Raw genomic sequence first — 26080 nt, forward strand, 5'->3', positions numbered from 1 at the left:
CTTTTGTATTATTTTGCTTGTTTACAGATAATGTTCAAATTTTGTGTAATTTAACAATATAATAACATTGCATACCGGACAGAAAAAGTCCTATTAATTTGTTATTTAAAACTGTTAATAGTAACCCTTTGGAGGTTTTTTTATTTTATCTATATTTTCTAATTATTCTGCAGTGAACTTATATGACTTTTATATTATAAAAATAAAACTAAAAAAAGTTTAAAAACAAAAAGATTTAGTGGATAACTTCTTCCCTCCAATAATAGATTCCTATGAATAGAATTGCTGCATTAAAGGTAATAAACATCTTTAAAGCTCTTTACATATATTGTCAGATTACTTTCCAAAAGGTTTTTATCAGTTTACACTTTCAGTAGTAGTGTACCTTTTCACCGTATCTTTATCAATGCAGAGAATTAACATTTTTTTAAAAACGGTAACTTTAGTGTGCCACTGACTCACATTAGAAATATGAATGAGTTCTTATAAAAATTACTTCAAGGATATGATTCTTGTATAAAGAGTGTTCAAGACCAGGGTACAGGGGGAAAACTGCTGTTGCATGCTATGAGCTGTGTTTAAAAGGAAATCATCAGCACTACCACAGCAACAGCAGTGGTAAAAATGGGATGAGGGACAAGAGTTAAGAGGAGGTTTAGATTTCCTATTTGGTGAGGGTGTGTTTATTGGTTTTCTGTCTCTTGGGAACAATGAAATTATTTAAAATTGAGAATGTTGATGGGTTGTGGACTTTGGGCCCTCTACGCAATGCCTGATGAATGCAGGTAGCTAAAGAAGGATGCAATGACAGAGAAGTAGAATGGTGAATGATGGTCTATACTTATGAATGAAGGCTGTGCTGCTATAAAAAGGAACAATATCATGAGGCATGGAACGATGTAAATGAACCTGTGGGACGTTTGGTGAGACAAAATGAGCCAGAAACAAAAAAGCAGCAATAGTATGGTCACCTTTAGAAAATGCTTATAAGAAAACAGGGGCCTAGATTGTAAGCTTTTAGAGCAGACACATTAAGTCTGGAGTGGTGATTATTATTTCTGGATTTTGAGAGGCTGTTTTATATATATAACCTGATATTTAGAGATAAGAACGAGGCTGAACAGGTTGGGGTTAAAGTAATTCAGAACATAGGGGTAAGGATGACAGTGTCTATATTTTAGAACCACACATACTCTTTGAGACCTATGAAAGAAAGGTTTATTTGATCTGGAACTGAAATTTTCTGTAGTGCATAATCTAATTCAACCTATCTGTATAGCTCATTTGAACAACTGAAACACAGCACAGAATGAGAAAGAGGCCCTTTAATCCTGTATAGATTATTTCAATGCCTGGAAGCATCATAGAGTATATTAACCAGATAATCAGAAAATATTGACAAAGTCCCCTGAGGGAGGGGAAAAAGACTGTTAAACTTTACCATCAGGGAATCCCCTGATACTGTGTCAAAATTTTGGGACACCCAAATCAATAGGCCATGCTCTCGATCATGAGGCTTACTCTTGTGAAGCTTATGTAGGTAGCATAGAAGGTTAGACTACCTATAGGCATGCCTAAGAGTTACTTCTGGAGACCTCTGTTGCTCAGTTGTGGCCTCAGTCTCTTGAAGCCCAACTCTGCAAGTGAAATCATTGCCCTCTTCTCTATGTGGGACATGACATCCAGGGGTGAAAGTCTCCCTGGAGACATGGGAGAGGACTCCCAGGGATGAATCCAGCCCTGGCACCAACAGCCCTGGGATCAACAATTCCATCCTGACCAAAAGGGAGAAAAGAAGTATAATTAATAAAGTATCAGTGACAGAGAGAGTTCAAATAGAGTTGAGAGGCTACTCTGGATGTTGCTCTTACGCAAGCTTCAGGTAGACCTTGCTATCTATCATAAGCTGCCAAGCCCCAACAAGGACTGTTCTAGCCAATCCTAAAGAACACCTAGGGCAATATATAAGATTCCACAAGGGTTCCAGGCACTAGAGTAACTTTCCAGAAACCTACAACGTCTAGATGGGTCCCTGGTCCAGATAAGTCCTGAAACCTCGCCTAGCCTCTCCAGAACATAAGGTAGTTCCATCTCCCTACCCCATATTATCAACAGACACTTCCAACATGAAGAATTTAGAATAGACATAATCCAAACACCCCTAAAGAGAGGGATGGAAAGATTAAAGGTGATAGTGGAATTATACGTAGAAGATAGGATTTAACAAATGGATATGAGTGCTGAATCATTAAATTATCTCTTTTAGTCTCCAGTATTCTAGAGCTACTGAAAGTAAATACCTAAAATTGTGAAATTGTAACACTTGCCAAAGTCTGAAATATGTTCTACAACTAATTGTGGTGCTGTGCTTTGAAATTTATAGCTTTTTTGTATATATGTTATTGTTCACAAAAAAACAGAAGGAATAAAAGTCTATTTTGATGATAAAAAATATTTAAGCCCTCTAGCCTCCTATATTCTGGAGCAGCTAAAAGGAAAAATATGAGAGGATCGTTTGGTAGCCCCTGACAGACTCTGGGATCTATCCTGTAACTAGCCACTTTTTAAAGAGTGCTTTAAAACTATTGCATTTTTATTTCTTTGCTTTGTATATATGTTATCCATACAATACAAAAAAGTTAAAACACATATACACAAACGGTAACTTTAATTTGATAGAACAAAACTTAATTTTTTTAAAGATTATTCATCCTTTGAACATTTTTTTCATGTTTTGGGGAGCCTAATTAAATGTTTTGTTACTGTGTATTTTTTTCCAGTATGAAATAATTGAAATATTGAAAAGCAGAGTAATAAAATTTTTTCCATTATCCAATATCCAGTATAAATTTTAACATTTTCTGATAGTTTGTATCAATATTATTGAAATCTTTCTTGTACCCCTCCCCGTTTTATTCCCTGTTCTCTGTCTGCAGAGCTAAGCATTATCCTCTGTCATGTGTCCTTCCTGTCCATGCTCCTATACTTTTACTGAATATGTGTATACCCATAAGCAGTATAACATTCTTTTTTAATTAAAAATTTTAATAGACAAGTTGTGGATTTACAAATCAATCATGCATAAAATACAGGATTCCCATACCCTAACCAACAACAACTTGCATCAGTGTGGAACATCTGTTACAATTGTAGATAATACTTTTTTATCATTGCCCTATTTTTTAACAGTAGTTACATTTGTTACACTTGATGAAAGATTATTAAAATAGTATATTATTAAAGCCTTGTATTAGTATTGTACATTTGTTATAATTCATGAAAGAACATTCCTATACTTGTGCTGTTAACTCTAGTCCTTCATTTACAGGGCTCACTGTATTGTAGAGACCTCTGTTTTATCTTTCAGTTTTTGTTCTAGTAACGTATACATCCTAAAGTTTCCCCTTTTAACCATATTCATCTAAACAGTTCAGTGTTGTTCGCTGCACTCACAATAATGTGCTGCCATCTCCATCATCCATTTCCAATCCTTTAGCATCAGCCAATACAGAATATCTGTAGAAGTTAAGCATCAACTCCTTATAATGTCTTTTTATTTTTAAAAATTTGTGTGGTATTATACATTCTGCAACTATTTTTTTCATTGTTATATTTTTAAAATTTATTCATATTGATACATGTAGATCATGTTCATTTTTTCTTTTATTAATTTTTAAAAATATATAACAACAAATATCCTTAACATATGATCATTCTGTTCTACATATATAATCAGTAATTCACAATATCATTACAGTTGCATATTCATCATCATGATCATTTCTTAGAACATTTACATCAATTCAGAAAAATAAAAAGACAAAAGAAAAAAATTCATACATACCATACCCCTTACCCTTCCCTTTCATTGATCACTAGCATTTCAATCTAAATTTATTTTAAAATTTGTTCCCCCTATTACTTATTCCATATGTTTTACTCATCTATTGATAAGATAGATAAAAGGAGCATCAGACACAAGGTTTGCACAGTCACACAGTCACATTGTGAAAGCTATATCATTATACAATCACCTTTAAGAAACATGGCTACTGGAACACAGCTCTACATTTTCAGGCAGTTCCCTCCAGCCTCTCTGTTACACCTTGACTAAAAAGGTGATATCTGTTTAATGTGTAAGAATAATCTCCAGGATAACCTCTCAACTCTGGAATCTCTCAGCCATTGACACTTTATTTTGTCTCATTTCACTCTTCCCCCTTTTGGTCAAGAAGGTTTTCTCAATTCCTTGATGCTGAGTCTCAGCTCATTCTAGGATTTTCAGTTTTTATTCTAGTAATATACATATTCTAAAGGTTCCCCTTTTAACCATATTCATCTGCACAGTTCAGTGTTTTTGGCTGCATTCACAATAATTTGCTGCCTTCACCATTGTCCATTTCCAATCCTTTAGAATCAGCCAGTGCAGAATATCTGTACTGTCCCACGTTGCCAGGAAGGTCCACACCCCTGGGAGTCATGTCCCATGTAGACAGGGGGAGGGCAGTGAGTGTGCTTATTGTGTTGGCTGGCGAGGGAGGCCACATCTGAGCAACAAAAGAGGTTCTCTTGGGGGTGACTCTTAGGCCTAATTTTAAGTAGGCTTGATCTATCCTTTGTGGAGTTAAGTTTCATATGAACAAACCCCAAGATTGGGAGCTCTGCCTATTGCTTTGGTTGTCCCCACTGCTTGTGAGAATATCAAGAATTCAACTTGGGGAAGTTGAATTTTCCTCCTTTCTCACCATACCCCGAAGGGACTTTGTAAATACTTTTTTATTCACTGTTCAAATCACTCTGGGATTTATTGGGGCGTCACTCTGGATAAACCTACAAAATCTCATGCCCTATTCAAGGTTCCATGAACTTATGGTGTTCAGTTAATACTTATGGTGTTCAATTAAGCTGTCCGCATAAGTTGTATTAGGAACTGCACTAGTCAAAATGTAAATTTTGTACCAAATGAACGTTTTTTGCTTTATTTTCACATGAAGTTAAAATTTTAAAATACTAATTGCCACCTATTTTCAACACCCTGCAGTAATGACATTCCTTTGTTCTTCCTCATGCAAAAACATTTTTAAATTTGTGCATTTAGTTGCTATCATTATACACTCTAGGCATTCCTAGATTATACCATCTCAGTCGTTATTGTCTATCTTTCTTTCTGATTTCATTTGTGTCCCCAGCCCTCCTCCCTCTATCATTCTCACATTCAGCTTCATTGTATTACAGTTAGGTAGTACTGTACTATCCATTTCTGAGTTTTACAGTCAGTCCTGTTGCACAGTCTGTATCCCTCCAGCCTCTATTACCCAATATCTTATCCTATTTCTATCTCTTTATTGTCTCTGTTACCAATGAAATTCTCAAGTTTATTCACTAATATCAGTTCATATCAGTGAGACCATACAGTATTTATCCTTTTGTTTCTGGCTGACCTCACTCAGCATAATGTCCTTAAGGTCCATCCTTGTTGTTACATACTTCATTATTTTATTGTATCTTGCAGCTGCATAATATTCCATCGTATGTATATACCACAGCTTGTTTAGCCACCCGTCTATTGATGGACATTTTGGCTGTTTCCGTCTCTTCGCAGTTGTAAATAATGCTCCTATAGACGTTGGTATGCAAATGTCCGTTTGTGTCCTTGCCCTCATGTCCTCTGAGTAGATACCTAGCAATGGTATTGCCGGGTCATATGACAATTCTATACTTAGCTTCCTGAGGACCCACCAAACTGCCTTCCACAGTGGTTGTACCATTTGCCATTTCCACCAACAGTGGATAAGTGTGCATCTTTCTCCACATTCTCTCCAGCACTTGTCATTTTCTGTTTTATTGATAATGGCTATTCTAGTGGGTGTGAGATGATGTCTCATTGTGGTTTTGATTTGCATTTCTCTAATAGCCAGGGAAGTTGAGCATCTTTTCACGTGCCTTTTGACCATTTGTATTTCCTCTTCTGAGAAGTGGATCATGTTCATTTTTAACCTCTGTATTTATAACAGTATGTAATATGACCAAGTTATAATACTTATTTCCTTTTTTATGGACATTTAATTAATTTATTATTAATTTTTTTCTTTGTATGCTGTATGGTGGGGGTCATATTTCATTCTTTTTTTCATGTGAGTATCCCCTTATTACAGCACAATTTGTTGAATTTTTGTTTGTTTGTTTGGTTTTTTGTTTGTTTGCTTGCTTATTTGTTTTGGGGAAGTGGATGGGCCAGAAATCGAACCCAGGTCTCCTGCATGGCAGGAGGGAATTCTACCACTGAACTACCCTTGAGCCCCCTAATTTATTTTTCATGTTGTCACATCAAATCTTTGTGAAATCTGTTTCATATCATATATTTTCATATCACAAGTGTATACAGTACTTCAGTATACATTTGTGTGCAAACTCCCTATGTACTTTTAAAGATGCTGCAGAATATGTACTTAGAAGAGGAATTGCTGGATAGTAGAATATACCCATCTCCAGAATGGGTGTAAACTATTTCAACTTTCACCAGCAGCATATGCTTTATAGAACACTTTTTTTTCCCCTTCTCTACAACCTTTGTTAATTTATCTTTTGAGTCAGTTAACTTTTTTTTTTGAGGGACTGGGCCAGAATTTATTTAAAGTTCCTTAATAACAAACATTTATCTTATTTCCAACATATCATTATCTCTTGTTTTTTTTTTTTAACATTTTTTATTGTGAGATGTAATATATATACAAAAACACAATAAAAAATTTTTAAGTGCATTTTAATAAGTAGTTGTAGAACAGATTTCAAATTTGGTATGGGTTTCAGTTTCACAGTTTGAAGTTTTTCCTTCTAGCTGCTTCAAGACACTGGAGACTAAACAGAAATATCGGTATTATGGTTCAGTAGTTATAGTCATTTGTTAAATCCTAACTTCTTTTGTTATAACTCCTCCTCTTCCTTAGATCCTTCTCCGAATCTTTAGGGATATTTGGGTTGTTCCCATTCTAACTTTTTAATGTTGAAAAGCCGTGTCAGCAGTATGGGATGGGTGTTGGAAAAGTCCGCTAACTTTCATAAACCTTAGTTTTCTAATCTATGAATTGCTGATGATGAATCATATAGTGGTTTACAAACAGCTCTGAACCCTTTTTGTTTCAAGGTTAAAGATAAAACAAACAGATAACAATAGATCTTTGCTTATTAGAGACCTGTTTGGGCCCACCTCAGCCCTTGAAGGGGCACTGAGACCCTAGAGTTCAGTAAAGCACGCTGTAACTAGACAATAGACTATCTGGAGTCTCTTTTATTGCTAAAATAACTTTGTTCTTATACTTGGAAGTAAAAGTTGAATTGCCATATTTAGAGAGATTAGTTAAGTGTCCTTACAGAAATTCTCTTAGGCTTGTAAAAAAAAAAAAGCAAATAAACAATACTCTTAAAAAGTTACTTTTATTCCTTCTCTAGAAGAACAATCAGAAGAATTTGTTGCTGATGAAGAAGAGGAAGACAGTGATGATGATGATGAACCTATTGCTGAGTTTAGATTTGTGCCTAGTGATAAATCAGCATGTGAGTATTCTGTAGTGTTGATTTTTTTTCCTTTATGTACCAAGCATTCCCTCCACACACACACACTCACTTATTTTACTATTACCTGCATTCTCTTGCCTTTTCTTTATTTTAGCATCTGTAATATCATTCAGGCCTAGATAACCATTAATATCAAAGGTTGTGAATGTAATGAGCGTATAGTAAACATCAGTTTAGTAGGTGTGTTTTGTGAATGGACGACTCTGGTTATTTTTATTGTTTTGATAGTATGTGCTGTGGGTTTCATCAGATGGGTGGCAGAGGAGTCATAGCAGTTGCAAAATGGATGATACCAGGAGAGCTGGAAAGAGCCCGCCAGCAGAGAAGGGCTTCATTCACTCTGATACCAGCTATCTCACCAGGACACTGATCCTTTTTCTCAGAAAATCCAAACAGCCATGAAAAGAGCTCCATAATATTTCAAAGTGAACTCTATTTTGTGACTTGTCCATTGCCATCAAGTATTTTAGTAATCAGTCTTACCTAGAATTTGGAAGGCTTTATAAATATAAGTATACTTTATAAGTATCCTCTAGTATACTTCTTGTCTACCCATTAAATTTATTTGCACTGATGATTGTTTATTAAAATGTTATTGTACATTGATCAGAGAAAATATTACAGTTTAATTTCATTGTTCAGTGGAAGCAATGTTCACCGCAATGTGTGAATGCCAGGCTTTGCATCCAGATCCTGAGGATGAAGATTCAGATGATTATGATGGAGAAGAGTATGATGTGGAAGCACATGGTAAGTTAAATGGATTTTTTGAGGGTTTCTTTTCGTTTTCATTTTTTAAAAATGTATTTCATTTTAAGCATCTATTTGTACTGGAGAAGAATATCATAGTACTTTATATCTCTAAAATAACCAATGTGGTGTGGTTATTCATAAAAGTGAATGGCACAAAAAAATACAAAAATGTTTGCCCTTCTACTCACAACATGAATGTTCCATATATTAAAAGAAATGGTTATCAGCTGATATGCATTCAGGATGGTTATCTTTCCCTGCTGACAGAAACTGGTGAGGTTCATGAAGATCTTAAACTTCCAGAGGGTGAAGTGGATAAAGAAATGGAAGGAAAATACAGTGTAGGTGAAGATGTACAGGTGTCTGTCGTATGCAGTGAGTGAAGAATATCCTCTAGACATAAAGCCCTACAAATAAATGGAAGCATCAGGCATGAGCTAACTGTTTAGGTCTGGATCAACTACAGATCTAAAGTTTGATTAAGTTGTCACCAAAGCGATGGTCTTCATAAGCAACCTCATTTCTTTTTTAATTGTTTTGAAATTGTGCTGGGTTGGTTTGCAGACAGTTGGTAATTTAAAAAATAATCAAGATGTATAATTCTTGATTATACATCTTAAATTTGTAGGTGTCTTTCTTATAACAATCCTGTGGTTTTCAGTAAGTCCAAGAAACAGACAAGATAGCTTCAGCAAATGAAATGTGCTTTGAGCAAATCATTCCTGCATTTTAGTTAAATGATAAATAAACCAGGGTTTTAAATTAAATAACGTAGCATCTAGTGGTATTGAAGTACCACATATAAGTTGAACTGTTTCTGTATTAATTTCAGATGTAATGTCATAGAATAAATATTAGATTGGAAATGTTACCATTTCACAAAAATTTATTTCTGTCAAGCACAAATCCTTAAAATAACAAAAATATGTAATAAAAAAATTGGTGGCCACGTACAACCACTTGTATTACCTAAGTCGTGATACTCCTTGCTGAACCTTATATGGTGGTTTTAGTACCTGCTTGTGTTTGACAAAGGGGCCCTGCACTATTGGGTGAATATTTAAAAGTCGATTGTAAAGAAGACGCAAAGGTCAGTGAGTGATAAAGGAGCTTGGTTAAAGCTGGATATTTTCATTGGAGGCCTTTTATAGTCAGCATGAAAAATAGAAAGTTGCCTTTCAGTTGTGTATATTTTTGCTTTTGACTTTTGTTTTCCATTATTCTCCCTCTCCCCACCCACACCCTTCACCTTTCTCTCTCCGTATTTAGCGTGTCCTACTTTATAGGACACTATGTCGTACTTTTTTCAGTCTTATTGAAATAATGTTGGTATTTATCATGAATCTCTCCTTTCCAATCATTTCAAAGTAGATTTTTGTCAGAGAAAAACTGGAAATTATTTTAAATTGATTTAGAAAGTTTGTTTAAATTTTACGTACATCATTTTTTAAAAAAATAAAATGAAAGTGAATTGTGGAAAAATTACTTTATGCGATAACTATTATTTATTTTAAGAAATATATGTATTCTGATTGTCATGAGACTTTAGTTACTGGTATAAAACAACAATTGCTTAAAAGGTGATTCAGGTGACATTTGCATTTGTTTAGCCTTTTAGATCAGATGTATCTTATTTCTAGAATTCTAGACATTGTTACCGAGTTTATGAGGATCCTTGACTCAATAATAGTCATTATACTGCAGGAAAGTTTAGAACAAAATCAGTTTTTCAGTAATACCTTGATTCTCTAAAACTGAGTATCAGACCTCTCCCATCATGCCTTGACTTCTGAAAGGCCTTTGCTCCTGTTATCTTAAGGAAAATATGTATGATGTAGTAATTGCTCTGACCTGAGACTGGAAATAGCATTAGGAGCAGAAGATCACACAGTTTTAGCTGCTTACTTTGTACATACTTTTAAATCTTAATATTGCCCTTATCAAACTCACTTGGAAAAGCAAGATATTTTAATTAAGAGAAGTGCAAAGTACAGAATTGTAAAGCACAAGAAATACTGAGGTTATAGTAAATCGTTTTAGTGTAATATTTTAACTTTTGTCCATCAAAGCACAATTAGGAATTAGGCAAAATTCATTATAGTATTCTATTTGCATATCTTCAATAGTGCTGTTTTTTGGTGCTCATTAATGTATATCTTACTAACTGCTGGTTGGTATTGTTACTCACAGGAATTCTAGAAAGTTAACAGTCTGTATTGCTTGCTGATCATTCATATGGCCCCAGTTAACCTTACTAGTGTCCTGGGTTAGTATTAATTCTGGGTTAGCATGCCTGTGTACTTCTTAACTTGTCAGGCTTCACATAAATATGTTTTTACTTGCAATGTAAGACTGTACAAATTATAACACTGCATATCTCTTCAAACCTTGAAAGGCAAAAGCTATTTATGCATAAATATTTCACTTAAAGTACTATATGAAGTGTAAATACTCTTTTGACTTAATAATAAGTATAGATTTTACAGATATAGGACTGTTTATTTTCATGTAAGTTAATAGATGTTTCTCTAGGATAAAGTATTTCATTTAGTAAAGCTTTATAACTTTTATTAAAAAGAAGCAAGGAGGGTGGGCCACAGTGGTTCGCCAGGCAGAGTTCTCACCTGCCATGCCAGAGACCTGGATTTGATTCCTGGTGTCTGCCCATGCAAAAAATAAAGAAGCAGGGAACATACATATTTTTAAACATAGAACAGAAGTGACTTCATTCTTTTTTTATGGCATCAGAGAAGTGTTAATTTCTAGTATTTGTTGTACTCTATTTGTAGCAAATGTTAAATTCGCAAGTTACCATGTATAGACTGTAGAATGTCGTGTTGATAGATTGTATAGTGGTGTGTCATTTTTATCTGCAGCCCTTTCACCAGTTTATATACAATATAACAGAACATATATTTCTTTCTAGTTCAATGTTTTATTTCTACTGTGACAGTCATTGTAGTACCTTATTTGTTACAAAGTTGAGTGCTCTTTCAAATAGATAAAATCATTGAAGTAGATGAATCAAGTCACTTTGACTTAGCATTTGCATCATAAACATAATTATGATGCTTCTTTCATGCTCCCCTCCCAGGGCTGTCAGTCACTTGAAGAAATTGTTGCTAGCAAAGCTCTTGACTCTTTCCATTTCTGGTACAAACTTCTGTACCAAAGCTTTATATTATTTACCAAAACTCTTCTGCAGCTGGAGCATATCATCTATTATAGGAGATGCCACAATAAAATGTTTAGGCTATAACATTTTAGGACAGTTTTTCATTACGGCACAATTTGAGTGTGTACGTGGGCACACATAGTTTGTATGTTTGTTCCTTTTTTCCAAAGTCCTTCCAACTATTAAAAGTACTGTAGTCTGGTAGTGCCTCAAATGTTGGTAACTTTTTAAACTTACAACTTTACCAGAACTTGTTTTTTGTATTTTAACGTTTCTCAGCCTAGATAGTTTCTAGTCAAGCTGTAATTTGAATGCATGGTTCTCAGGACTGTTTGTGCTAAAAGCTGGAGTTTCAACTTTTTAAACTAACTGCCTAATAGTACATTGCAAAATTTTCCAAATGGTAATACAGTGATACATACAAGCAAAAATTCCTTTTATCAGCATACTTTAAGTACCTTCTAAGTATTTAGGGGAAAAAAATGGAAGCTGTAGCATCTGTCCTGGAATCTTGCCATACATTTTATTTCAGGATAGAATTTGGTAGTCTGATTTTGGAATCCTGTTCTTTGGCATTGACCCCAAAGATAGTTTTATAGTCAGACCTTAATATAGTGTTTCTGCAGCATATTTAGGTACAATAAATTGAAAATTCATAATGCTATTTTGGGCTCATTAAAATGTGTGCATATTGAATTATATAATATGAACTAGGAACAAATTTACTATGGGAAAATATGGCATTTAAGCAATATAAGAGCAAAACTGTAGGCATAGTTCCATAAACAGTACAAGTTATTGAAGTGAGCGTGACCAGCAGTTTCAGATTTTTCTAATATTGCTTGGATATAGCGTTTCATAGTTTTCAAACCTTTTTTCTGCATTTGAACATGTGATAGGCAGCAAAGGCCTAACAAAAAATTTATGGTGGAAAATCCTAAAATTGAGAGAATTCGATCTATTAACTTTAATCTATTAAGCTTTTTTCTCTGAATTGATTATATGGCATCAGTATTCAGTTTTGGCAGGGAATATAGATTTAACTTATGGAGCACGGATGTTCTGTGGGAACATAGCTTGAAGTGACTATATAATTTAATATTTTCCATTAAATAAACATCTGAATATGAACCTAACTACCAAGTGAGGTCAAGTGCCTGAAAAGTGCTACATAAATTTGGTAAGCATGTTTTCCTTATGTGAAAGATGCATTTCATAGCAGTGTATATTAGACTTCCAACTGCTAGAAATTTATTTGTCACCAAACTTTGCATCTACCACCCCCCTACTCCTGCTCCATCCCTTTAAAATAGGTAGAAATCTACTTTACAATAGAAAAAGAGGTTCTTTTATTTATATGGAGTCCTGAAAACTATTTCTTGGTATTGGTAGACTTAGGTTTATCTTAGTTCAGGTTACACTTTTTAAAATCTCTTGAAGCTAAACTTTGAACGGTAATGACTGTATACCTTGTTATAAGTCATAATTGTGACCTTTCTTAAGAGGAATTCTTTACTGTGGTTAATAGGTACTGTAAATAAGCACTCTTGTGCTTGTTACAAAGTATAATAATGCAGATTACTAGTTCAATACTAATATAATGAAAATGACTAATTCTATATCATTGAGTACTTTTGAAGTAAAATTTACCCTTCTCTCCCAAAAAGGAAATAGCTGAAATGCATTGTTGAATGCAGTGGTACTTTATTAGTAATACATTTTATTTTTATTAGGTGTTGGGGAACTCTTGCTTTTACCACAGACACTCATATTTCAGCTAAAACTTTAAAGTTGTAAGATATGTAGTGTTATATAAAATTATGCATTTTACATTTCAAGATGGTAAAATTCAAATGTTAGGTTGTTGGCTATACTAAAATTGTTGAAATCCTTTAAAATGTAGATCTTAAACTCATCAATTAAAGCTTTTTCTTAAATTTTTTTACTTCTTCAGTTATATTAAATAAAAATAGTTTAACAGCTAAAAAAAAAAGTGAATGTCACAGTTTATGTCCAAGCTCCTGAACAGATAAATGGCAACACTTATGGGCTTTTCAAGCTTGAAGGTGAAAAACAGAAATTATTGGAGGAGAAAAATGAATAAATAGAGACAACGGGGGAGAAAGAAAATGGTAAATAGGAAAGTGGGTAGGCAGGAGAGTACATTAAGACAGTTACTACTAGAAAACAAGCCTTTTCGGTCCTTTGAAAACTTGTATCATCTACATCTTGATTTAACATATTCCTTCAAACCACTCATTGCCAAGATCATTTCTTTTTCCCAGAACCATACTTGATTAACTCTAGGAATATTTCCCCCTCCCTCCCCAGTCCAGAATACAGTTGCTGGCCTGGGACAGTGTTATAGTTTGTGATGCCTGCTGATATCTTTCTTTTTCTTCACTGGTCTCATGCACAACAATATAAGCCTTTCCTCCATATGTACCCACTTCCTAGCACAAGACAAAAAATTCATTTCTGGGATTACCCTTCACATACCTAAATACATCCTCATCTTTGCTTAGATTTTTTAGTGATTTTTATTCTTTTATCCTTTTTGTACTTTCCATAATTTCTGATTTTCTGAAAGGAACATGTATGTTACTCAGAAAAAAAAATACTTCAAAACAAATTAATATCAAATTAATTTGCACTTACCTGTAAAATTCCCTCCCTGGGAAGATATAGGACTCCCTGACCTCAGGAACACCCTCTTTTCCTTCTAATCCCTGGATATGTGATTCTTTGGGAATTGCAGTTTACTGGCTCATTATCTCTTGGAATCCCTTCTCATCTTTGAGGGTAGGGACATTTTCTTTGCATCTCTGTCTCCAACAGATGGCCTTTTTATGTGTGTTAAATGAATGTTGAAAAGTATTTCATGGAAGCCTGTTATCACTGTGCCTTATATTCAGCAAGCACATTTTTGATTATCCATTTTGATTTTTTTTCCTGATTGTTCTATAATAGCTTAAAGAATTTTTTGTTTGTTTAGAACAAGGGCAGGGGGACATCCCTACATTTTACACCTATGAAGAAGGACTATCCCATTTAACAGCAGAAGGCCAAGCCACATTAGAGAGATTAGAAGGAATGCTTTCTCAGTCTGTAAGCAGCCAGTATAACATGGCTGGGGTCCGGACAGAAGACTCAATAAGAGATTATGAAGGTGAGTGTCCTTCTTTCTCTTCAGTTTTGAACAGTTAGATGGGCACTTAGACAACCAGAGAAGTTACAAAGAAACATAAGAGAGAGAAATCTTAGAATCAACTTTATATAGTTTAGGAAGAAAATGTAGAATTACATAGAATGGGAATTCTTACGTGATTTCTTTTAGTGACTTTTTCTTAACTACAAAAATAGTCTGTTCGTAGTCAGAAATTTAGAAAGTGTACACTTACAGAGAAAAAAAAAAACAGTGTAATTCTAACCAAGAGATAACTACTAAAAAAAATCAGAGAGAGAGAGAGCTGTTAGTAATTTTCTGTTGCCTTCAAGTCTTTCTTTTCTGTTCCCTTATATGTGTATATGTGATGTACATGTAACATTACTATTATTTTCATTTTAAAAATGAATCCAGGGCGGGCCGCGGTGGCTCAGCGGGCAAAGTGCTTGCCTGCTATGCCGGAGGACCTCGGTTCGATTCCCGGCCCCAGCCCATGTAACAAAAAACGGAGAAACAGAATACAATAAAACAAGAAAATGTTTAAAAATGTTTCCCTTTCTTCCTTCCTTCCTTCCTTCTATCCTTCCTTCCTTCTCTCTGTCTTTCCTTAAAAAAAAAAAAAAAAAAAAAAAATGAATCCAAAATGATTATATGGAAAACAGGGGGTGGTCAACTGTTTTAAAGGGCGAGGTAGGAGGTGGCATTTAAGAAACTTGGGTACTCTTCTTGTCATAGACTTACGGATCTTGAACAGGTGCCTTTAAATGTTTATGTTTAAATTTTTTTTTTGTTTGTACATATTTTCCCTATCAGACAGGCTTCCCATTCTCAGTATCCTGTTTCTATTAGAGCTTTGCTCTTTAGACTCAACTTTCATCATTTATTTTCCTGTCTAATCCAAAACTGAATTCCATGAATTTTTCCTTTGAAATAACTTTCATATCTCCTTGCTATTGCTACTACTGTCCTCCTAACCTAGCCCCTTTTATTCTCACTCTGCATTTGAGAATAATCTACTCCTTGATTTCTTACCTTTATCATCCCTCTTCCAGTTCCAGCTCACTGTGTTGAAATCTTCTGAGAACACTCTTTACATCACTCCCTATATAAGAATGGCCTTTGATACCCACCATGTAAAATTCAGATTCTTCCCTCTAACTCTGAGCAGACAACCCTGTCTTTGCCTCAAGTGTTTCCTATCTTATTCCTTCGCCTATCAATAAAAATACTTAGATGGTACTAATTACATTCCAGAACCTAATTTATGCATATTACACATATTTACACTTAATCCTTCCAAGAACCCTATGTGGCAGATGCTATTATGATCCCCTTTTTTAAAATGAGGAAGCTGAGGCATAGAGAGGCTACATAACTTGCTTGAGGTAACACAGCTATTAAATGGTGAGAGGATTGCATGAATGAATATGTATAAGTAATATACCAGACACTTTTATAAGCACTTCTTGCATTTTACGTGTATTTCATATATATGTACAGATATAGGTGTATGTATTTTTTATGTTGCTTTCGGGTCTTAACACTTCTATATTATAGTGACTGCAGGATGTTCCGTGAAGAGACTTAACATAGTTTTTCTCTTCTTGTGCATTCATAATGCTGATGAGATCAATAGCACAGTAAAATCAGTTGTTCAGGCTGCCCTGAAGTTCTGGGAGATTTTAATTTGGAGAACTTTGAGCTTTGGGTCATACTTTTTATCCCTTAGGTTTATCTCCATTTTAAGCCATAGCTAGTGAGCCTCAAATGTAGGCTTTAGGATGAGATAGCGCGGATGATTTCTAGTGCTATACCAAATTCCTGGCTGAAAGAATTCAAGATGTTACCTTTTTTATTACAATGATTAACTAGAGAGTGCCCTGGGGGGATACTGAAGCCTTTCATCATAGAAGTTTTTTGTTTTTAAATTTTTTTTTTTAAATCTTTATTTGATAATTTAGCAAATGATTATAAGATCACAGTACTTTTTTATGTAATGTGTCTTATACCTTCTAAACTCCTTGTTGAAGGGAGATTTTTGGATTTTTATTAATAAATTTCAGCACATTGGCCGTTGCCTATATGTAAAACTTTTTCAACCTATGGCATCCCCATCCTCTGAGATTCCTCAGTACCTCCATCACCCATTTTGCCATTTAAACACACGCTGCCTGTCTCCTAGTGGCATTTCAGTGCTTCAGGTGTTTATTTATGTAAGAGGTATATTGAGCTACTGTGCTAGATGTAGAGGGTACAGCAGTGCCTGGGAGAATGAAGTTACTGTTGTCATATAAATGATATTCTAGTGGAGAGAAAAATAAGTTAACTAATTAGGCAGTTATAGAACAGTGTGATATAGGAGAAGCTTGGGAAGTTGTGGAATCTTAGAGGTAGAGCCCTCCACCCAGCTTGGATAGTCAGACAAAGTTTCCTGGAATAAGTGACATCTACACCTGAATCTCAAAGATGAATAGGAATGACCTAGATAAAGGGAGTTTGCATACAAGGAGAGAGACAGGGTGAGGAGAAGGGATCAGTCATGTAAACGTTCAGGAGATCATTTGGCTTTGGGGAACTGAAACTAGTTCAGTATGGCTGAAACTTTGAATGCAGTGAATGAATTATAGCAACAGGTAAAGCTGGAGTGGTGAATTGGGTCCAGATCTTAGTTTGGTTAGTTTTTAGACAATGAACCTGATTGCACTATGAAGAACTACTTAAGAGAAGGAAAATCATGGAAGGAGGAGGAAAGAATGGAAACCTTGTTAAGTGACGTATGTATTCAATTAGATGAGATGGTGGCCTGAATTTGATAGTGGCAATGAAGGTGAAAAGAATCTACAGAATTTGAGAGATACTTTGGAAATAGAAACAACGGAAGTTAGAGATGTGGTTGACATTTCTGATTTGGACAAATGAGTGGTACACTTAAACAGGATGAGGCTCTTTGGAAAGAGAAGCAGATTTTCCAGAAGGATGAATTTATTTTAGACATGTATGTTACATGTGTATGTCCTGCTACATGTCTAGGTGATAGGGTACCAAGGGAATGGGAACAGAAGCCAGTTTATGGTGGGTTGAAGAGTTGAGGTTTAGGGAATGGGATGTAAGGAAATTGAGAAAGCAGATGAAGATAATTTTTCTTATCTCCCCTTCCCCACTTTTTTTTTAATTGGCTTGAGAAAAACAGAAGTAAGATAAGCAAGAACCTTGATTGTCTTGACTCCTGAGTCATGTTTGTAAACTGTGAGGGTAGGGCCTCACACCTTTAAAAAAATTTCACAGGGCGGACCATGTTGGCTCAGCAGGCAGAATTTTCGCCTGCCATGCTGGAGACCCAGGTTCGTTTCCCAGTGCCTACCCATGTTAAAAAAAAAAAAAAAGATTCAGAGTAAATATTTTGCATAGTTTTGTAAAGAATGAACTATTGATGCTTACTGTGGTTGAAAGCTCCTACCTAGTATTCTTTTAGTTTGAGATTGAGAAATAAATGGATAGACTAATTTTAACTAGACCTAATTCCACAGGTTGTTTGCTCCATAATACTCTTAAAAGAAAGAAAAAAATAGTAATACGAGCAGAGGGCATTAGCTTCCTTTTAGTTTAAATATAAATTGACTACTTAATCTGAAGGGCTTAGTATAGTGTTGATCAGAAACTAATTTTGTCTTCAGATGGGATGGAGGTAGATACTACACCAGCAGTTGCTGGACAATTTGAAGATGCAGATGTTGATCACTGAAAATGACTTACGCTACTTTAAGGTAAGTAGTTGATTTTCTCCCTTGTCCCTAAACTTGAAAGTCATGTGATATAATAAATTTTTTTTAACTTAATGATACTTTATTCAGAGCCTTCTGTGAACCACTTACTTTACCGATTATTACATTTGACCGTTGCAGTGACCTTGTGTCATACCTACTGTTTTTTGTTTGTTTTTTAAAATGTTTTTTATTATGAAATAGAACATATATACAAAGAAAAGAAAGAAAATGCAACAATTTTCAAAGTACACTTCAACAAGAAGTTACAGAACAGATTTCAAAGTTTGCTATGGGCTACCATTCCACTATTTCAGATTTTTTCCTTCTAGCTGCTCCAAAACACTGGAGGTTAGAAGAAATAACAGTTTAGTGATTCAGCAGTCATACTTATTTGTTAAATCCTATTTTCTCTGTTATTACTCCTCCTTCTTTGATCCTTCTCCTAATCTTTAGGGATCTTTAGGCAATGCTGGTTCTGACTTTTTCATCTTGAGAAGTGGTGTCAACACCAAAGAATAAGGGAATGTAATTAGTTGATCATCTTGTAGTGGCTGTTACCTCTGAGTTTCAGGATTTGTCTGGCCTAGGAACCCTCTGGAAATTATAGGAAAGAAGACCTCGTTTACTCTATGAGCTGAATTCATAGAGTCTCAGTTCAAACCCTTGGTATTCTTAAGAGTCAACAAGAGTGATGTTGATTGGGATTTACCAGACCATGGCAATTACCACTATCTGACTAAAGCTTGTGTAAGAGTAGCCTCCAGAATAGCCTCTTGACTCTATTTGATCTCTCTTATCCACTGATACTTTATTTTATTATACTTCTTTTCCCCCTTTTGGTCAGGAAGGCATTATTGATCCCATAGTGCCTGGGCCAGACTCATCCCTGGGAGTCATATCCCATGTTGCCAGGGAAACTTTCACCCCTGAATGTCATGTCTCATGTAGAGGGGAGGGTAATGGTTTTCCTTGTAAAGAAGTGAGAGACCAAATCTGAGCAACAAAAGAAGTTTCCTGGAAGCAGTTCTAGGCATCATTATAGGTAGTATGAGCTTCTCCACAATCACAATAATTTTCATAAGGGCAAGCCACAAAATCCAGGGCTTGGCCTATTTTCTTGGGAGTCCCCTTTTACTTCAAACCCTCAAGGGACTCTGCCAATACTTTTTGTCAGCCCACCATAGTCTGAGATGTATGTGAGTATTACATTAAGCTCTACAGAATTACAAGGCCTTGTTTCCATTTGGACTGCAGGAATTTGGGTTGTTTAAATGAACTATCCAGACAGGTTGATTTAGATCGTGTGTTAGAGAAAATTTAGGTTCTAGATAAAATTAGCCTCTTTGCCTTTGGATACAGTAGGTGAAGGTCTAGATACATACACTGTCATCTTTTACCCTGTATTTTGATTTAGCTTAGTCCCAGCCAGATTGGCTTCCTTTTTTATCTCTAATTGAGGCCTGATCTCTTTTTCTCTTACTTTAACTGTTATTATATGTACCCATGCTGTTAGGGCTGCAGCACTCCATTTCTGGGTTTTCAGTGTCACAGCATTTCTCAGAATTGCAGGGAAATACCTGCTGATAGACATATAGCTCGCTGTCTCACAGTCTAGAAATACACTTTCACCTTCAGACTGCATTGGCTGCTATAATTGTTTTCAATCTTGGCTCCCATTTTCTTATAAGTATTTTCTGAAAGAGAAAATACTTTAGCATATTTGTTCTTTACTTTCTGGATTATTTTGCACAACATATTGTCCACAAGGTGTTTTTCAGTTCGTTGTGTGCCTTTTGATGTCCTTTCTTTTTGTATCTGCACCATATTCCATCATTTAAATGTATCACAGTTTGCCATTCTGCTTCTCAGTCATTGTACCCTTCAGCTCTCTCCATCTGTTGGGCATCATGGATAAAGTCCAAAATAAACAAACCATATCTTAAAGTATTCTCACTTGTTGAACAATCAGCAGTACTGTCAGTTTTAGACAATTTTCAATGGTCCATAGAGACAAAGAACTGATAAACACAGTCTCATCAACTATCAAGTCAAAACTACCCCTTATCACTTGTCCCTTCCCTCAGTTAGTTGCCCCTGGTACTGCTATGGTACTGGTGATGTTTTCCTGTTAACTATTGATCACAGCATGCAATTTTAGTTTTACCCCATACACCTCTACTGTTGACTCTGTCCAGTAGCAAACCTTTAAAATAGTTCATGCGAGAATTTATTTATTATTGTAGATTTAATCAGTGGGATACATGGCACTATATATCCCCTTTCAATCCTTTTTGCCTTCAGTATGGCATTGTTACTTATAACCCCACTCCTTAGTTACTATCACTTCTATCCAATCCCTTGCATTTAAATTCAATCTCAATGGTAGCCTCTATGTAACTAGTTCTGTGTAACTTTAGGTCTGTTATATTCTACAGTGTGACCTCTGAGATTACCTATGTTAGAGTCATAATTACAAAATCATACAGTATCTGTCCTTTTGTGTCTCACTTAATACATACTCAGCATTATGTCCTCAAGGTTCATCCATATTGTCATATGCTTCGGACGTCATTTTGTCTTACTGCTGCACAATATTCCATCGTGTATTTATTCCACATTTTGTTTATCCACTCATCTGTTGATGAGCACTTGGATTGTTTCTATCTTTTGGTAATATCTATTACCAAACATTCTCTATGAACATTCATATGCAAATATCTATTCATGTCACTGCTTTCAGCTCTTCTGGGTCTATACCGAGTATTGGTATTGCTGGGTCATGGGACAACTCAATGTTTAATTTTTTTAGGAATCGCCAAACTGTTTTCCACACTGGCTGTGTCATTATTCATCCCACCAACAGTGAAAAAGTGTTCCAGTTTCTCCACATCCTCTCCGACATTTATAGTTTTCTGTTTGTTTAATAATAGCCATTCTTACAGATGTGAGGCGATATCTCATTGTTGTCTTGTGTTTCCCTTATAACTAATGAAAATAGCACCTCTTCATTTGTTTTTAGCCATTTGTATTTGCTCTTAAGAAAAGTGCCTCTGCCCATTTTATAATTGGGTTGTTTGTTCTTTTGTTGTTGAACTGTAGAACTTCTTTATGTACACAGGGTATCAAGTCTTTACCTGATATGGAGTTTCCAAATATTTTCTCCCATTGAATTGGCTGCGTCTTCATCTTTTTGACAAAGTCTTTTGAGGCACAGCTCTTGATCCTAAGGAGTTCGCATATGTCTATGTTTTCTTTCATTGCTTATGCTTTAGGTATAAGGTTTAAGAAGCTATCTCCTATCACTGGATGTTGAAGATGTTTCCCTGCATTTTCTTCTAGAAGTTTTATGGTACTGGCTCTTACATTTAGGTCTTCAATCCATTTTGATATAATTTTTTGTATAGGGTATAAGGTAGGCGTCCTCATTGATTTTTTGGGTTTTGATGTCTAGTTTTCCCATGCCTATTTATTGAAAAGACTATTCTGTCCCAGTTCAGTGAATTTGGGGGTCTTATCAAAGATCAATTGCCCATAGGTTTGATGGTCTATCTCCACACCTCAATTAGATTCCACTGGTTGATACTTCTATTTTTGTGCCAGTACTATGCTGTTTTGACCACTGTGGCTTTACAGAAGGCTTTAAAGTCAGGAAGTGTTAGTCTTCCCACTTTACTCTTATTTTTTAGGCTATCTTTAGCTATCAAGGGTCTCTTTCCCTTCCAAATAAATTTGATAACTAGCTTTACGAATTCTTATTCAGATCTTCTAATACTCCTTGAGTCATTATAGGTAGTCTGTGTTTTTCTAAGAATTTGTCTGTTTTATCTAAGTTGTCTAGTTGGCATATAGTTCATAGGATTCTTTTAAGATTTTTAAAATTTCTTCAGGATCCATGGTATCCTGATTTTGTTGATTTGTGTTCTTTTTTTTTCTTTGTCAATCTAGCTAGGGGATTTTATTGATTTTTCTCAAAGAACCAAGATTTGGTTTTCTTGATTCTTTCTATTGTTTTTTTGTTCTCCAGTTCGTTTATTTCTGCTTTCATCTTTATTCTTTCTCTTCTTTTATTTGCATTGGGATTAGTTTGCTCTTTCTCTAATTTCTGCAGGTAAGTAGTTAAGACCTCAATTTTTGTTCTTTCCTGTTTTTTAATATAGGCATGTAGGACAATAAACTTCCCTCTCAGCACTGCCTTTGCTGTATCTCATAAGTTCTGATCTGTTGTATGCTTGCCATCATTGATCTCCAGATATTTACCAATTTCTCTAGCAATTTCTTTTTTGACCCACTGATTATTTAAGAGTATGTTGTTTAATCTCCATATGTTTGTAAAAGCTCTGGTTCTTTGGTAATTACTAATTTCCAGTTTTATTCCATTGTGATCAGAGAAAGTGCTTTAGATAATTTCAATCCGATTAAATTTATAAAGACTAATTTTGTGTTCTAGCATATTGATCTATCCTGGTGAATGTTCCCTGTGCACTAGATAAGAATGTATATCCTGGTGTTTGGGGGTTTAACGATCTATATTTGTCTGTTAGGTCAAATTTTTTTTATCCCATTGTTTAGATTCTCGGTTTCCTTGTTAATCCTCTGTCTGATTGTTCTATCTATAGTGGAGAGCACTGTATTAATGTCTCCTCCTATTATTGTTGAAAAGTCCATTGCTCCCTTCAGTTTTGCCAGTGTTTGTCTCATACTTTGGAGTTCCATGATTGGAAGCATAAACTTTTATGATTGTTATTTTCTCTTGGTGAATTTTCCCTTTTATTACTATGTAGTATCCTTTGTCTTTACATTTGACGTCTTTACATTTGAAATCTATTTTATCTGATTGTAGTATAGCTATTACTGCTCTGTTTTGGTTATAGCTTGCAAAGAACATTTTTTTCCATACTTTCATTTTCAATCTGTTAGTGTTCTTGGGTCTAAGATTGGTCTCTTGTAAGCAGCATGTAGATAGATTATATATTTTAATCTATTCTGCCAATTTATATCTTTTAATTGATGAGTTTAGTTCTTTAATGTTTAAAGTTTTTGCTGTAAAAGCAGTTCTTGAATCTAGCATCCTGTCCTTTAGTTTTTGTTTTTTTTTCACACGGGCAGGCACCAGGAATCAAACCCAGGTGTGCTGGTTTGAGAGGATGTATGGACCCTGGAAAAGCCATGTTTTAATCAAAATCCCATTTCCTAAAGGCAGAACAATCCCTCTTCAATACTGTGTGTTTGAAACTGTAATCAGATCATGTCCCTGGAGGTGTGATTTAATCAAGAGTGGTTGTTAAGCTGGATTAGGTGACAACATGTCCCTACCCATTTGGTGGATCTTGATAAGTTTCTGGAGTCCTATAAAAGAGGAAATAGTTTGTAGAATGAAAGAGAGTCGGAGAGAACAGAGCAGAACCACATAGCCACGACCTTTGGAGATGAAGAAGGAAAATGCTTCCCGGGGAGCTTCGTGAAACAGAAAACCAGGAGAAGAAACTAGCAGATGAAGCTGTGCTCGCCATTTGCCCTTCCAGATGAGAGAGGAATGCTGACCTTGTTCACGATGTGCCTTTCCAGATGAGAGAGAAACCCTGACTGTGTTCGCCATGTGCCTTCTCACTTGAGCTGGTATATTGCATTCCAGCAGCTAGCAAACTAGAACACCGGGTTTCCGGCATGGCAGACAAGAACTCTGCCACGGAGCCACTGTTGCCCACCCTTTAGTTTTTGTTTGTCAAATCTGTATATTCTTTTCCACCTACTTTTTTTATCCTTTAAATTACCATTATGGTACTTGTCTAGTCAGATTCAGTTGTCAACTTAGCCAGGTGAAGGCACCTAGTTCTGTTGCTGTGGACATGAGCCAATGGTATGTGAACCTCATCTGTTGCTGATTACATCTGCAGTCAGCTAGGAGGCTTGTCTGCTGCAAAGAATGATGTTTGACTTAATTGGTTGGTGCTTAAATGAGAGAGCTCAGCATAGCACAGCCCAAGCAGCTCAATATACTTCATCTCAGCACTCAAAGCTCAGCCCTGGCCTTTGGAGATGCAGAAAGAATCACCCTGGGGAAAGTTGTTGGAATCCAGAGGCCTAGAGAGAAGGCCAGCAGAGGCCACCCTCTGCCTTCCCACATAAGAAAGAACCTCAGTTGAAAGTTAGCTGCCTTTCCTCTGAAGAACTAATGAAATTAGTTCTTCTATATTTTGGCTTTTATTAAAAACCAATCCATCTCTGGTGTGTTGCATTCCAGCAGCTAGCAAACTAGAACAGTACTCTTCAGTTCTATGCTGTCTTCCAGATCTTCCTCACCTTTTTTTTCCAGCTTCCTTTATATTTCCTTTATTATATCTCGTAGGACAGCTCTCTTGTTGACTAGTTCTCTTAGTCTTTTTTTGTTTTTGAAGGTTTTAATCGCTCCCTCAAGTTTGAAGGACAACTTGGCTGGATAAGGAATTCTTGGCTGGAAGCCTTTCTTGTGAAGGGTTTGAAATATATCATTCCACTGCCTTCTTGCCTCGCATGGTGCCTGTTGAGTAGCCTGAACTCAGTCCTATGTGTTTTCGCTCTTATGTAGTAGATTACTTTTCTTGTGCTGCTTTGATTTTCTGCTTCTCTTCAACATTTGACATTTTGATTAGTATGTGTCTTAAGAAGGCCTATTTGAATTTATTCTATTTGGGGTTCATTGCCTCTCATTGATTAGCTTATTTACATCTTTTATAAGGGTTGAGTTTTCTCCAATTATATCTTCAAGTAACCTTCCTACCCGTTTATTTTTCACCTTTTGGGACACTAGTGATTCTTACATTTGTGCACCTCTTGTTGTCCATCATTTCCCTAAGAATCAGTTCCATTTTTGTCATCTTTCTTGACATCTGTTCTTTTGTACATTCTAGTCCAAATGTTCTGTTTTCTAGTTCAGTTATTCTTCCTTCTAATTCTTCAAATCTGTTAATCGTGTGTCTCTAGTTTATTTCTAATTTGGTTTACTGTCTCTTTCATTTCTGTGAGATTTGCTGTTTTTCTGTGTAATCTTTAGAGTTCATCTTTATGCTCTTCTGGTGTCTTTTGGATATCCTTGATTTCTTTACAGATATCCCTGAGTATTTGTTCCAAGTTCTGTGTCTCCTTTGGTGTTTTGATTTGGTCATTTCTACCTGAATCTTCACATGCTTTGTGATTTTCCGTTGCGTTTGGGGCATCTTAGTAAAATTATTTTGCAAGTTGGTTTCCCTCACTCATCTAAAGTTTTATATTTACTCGGTTTTGTGTTGAAGGTTCTCTTTTGCACTTCGTTTATCAGTAATTCCCTGCCAAATCAAGGCCCAAATCTCATATGTAGGAGGCACAGTTATACCTTAGGGTCTATTAAAAGCCAGGCAGGGGTGCATGTGTAGTTCACTGGCAGAACACCTGCATACCATGTAGGGATACCTGGGCTCAACTTCTGTCCATGCATCCCCCCCCCCCAAAAAAAGAATAATGTAAAAAAAAAAAAGTGTATGTGTGTGTATATATATTATATATATATATAATTTATATACCTCATCCATAGTAGACCCCAATGTAAGGAGGAGACAACCCAAGATATATTGGGAATGAATTCAGACTCATGCCCCAAAGAGAGAGGAAATTAAAAAAAAAAAAATTAAAAAT

At 35.5% G+C, this 26080-nt stretch overlaps 1 protein-coding gene across 2 annotated transcripts in view; it reads left to right on the forward strand.

Moving 5' to 3' along the window:
* CLNS1A (chloride nucleotide-sensitive channel 1A) overlaps positions 1-26080 on the forward strand; it is a 45470-nt gene that overhangs the window by 14051 nt on the left and 5339 nt on the right. The window contains exons 3-6 of one of the 2 annotated variants that reach the window (XM_077113475.1): positions 7450-7554; positions 8218-8325; positions 14499-14672; positions 18344-18433. In XM_077113475.1, coding sequence (XP_076969590.1) covers positions 7450-7554; positions 8218-8325; positions 14499-14672; positions 18344-18411 — 455 coding nt within the window. In that variant the 3' untranslated portion in view covers positions 18412-18433. The remainder of the gene's footprint in view (positions 1-7449; positions 7555-8217; positions 8326-14498; positions 14673-18343; positions 18434-26080) is intronic. The other variant, XM_077113476.1, reaches the window with a different exon arrangement.

The sequence above is a fragment of the Tamandua tetradactyla genome, chromosome 8 (genome assembly GCF_023851605.1).
Source record: "Tamandua tetradactyla isolate mTamTet1 chromosome 8, mTamTet1.pri, whole genome shotgun sequence".
Classification (NCBI taxonomy): Eukaryota; Metazoa; Chordata; class Mammalia; order Pilosa; family Myrmecophagidae; genus Tamandua; species Tamandua tetradactyla.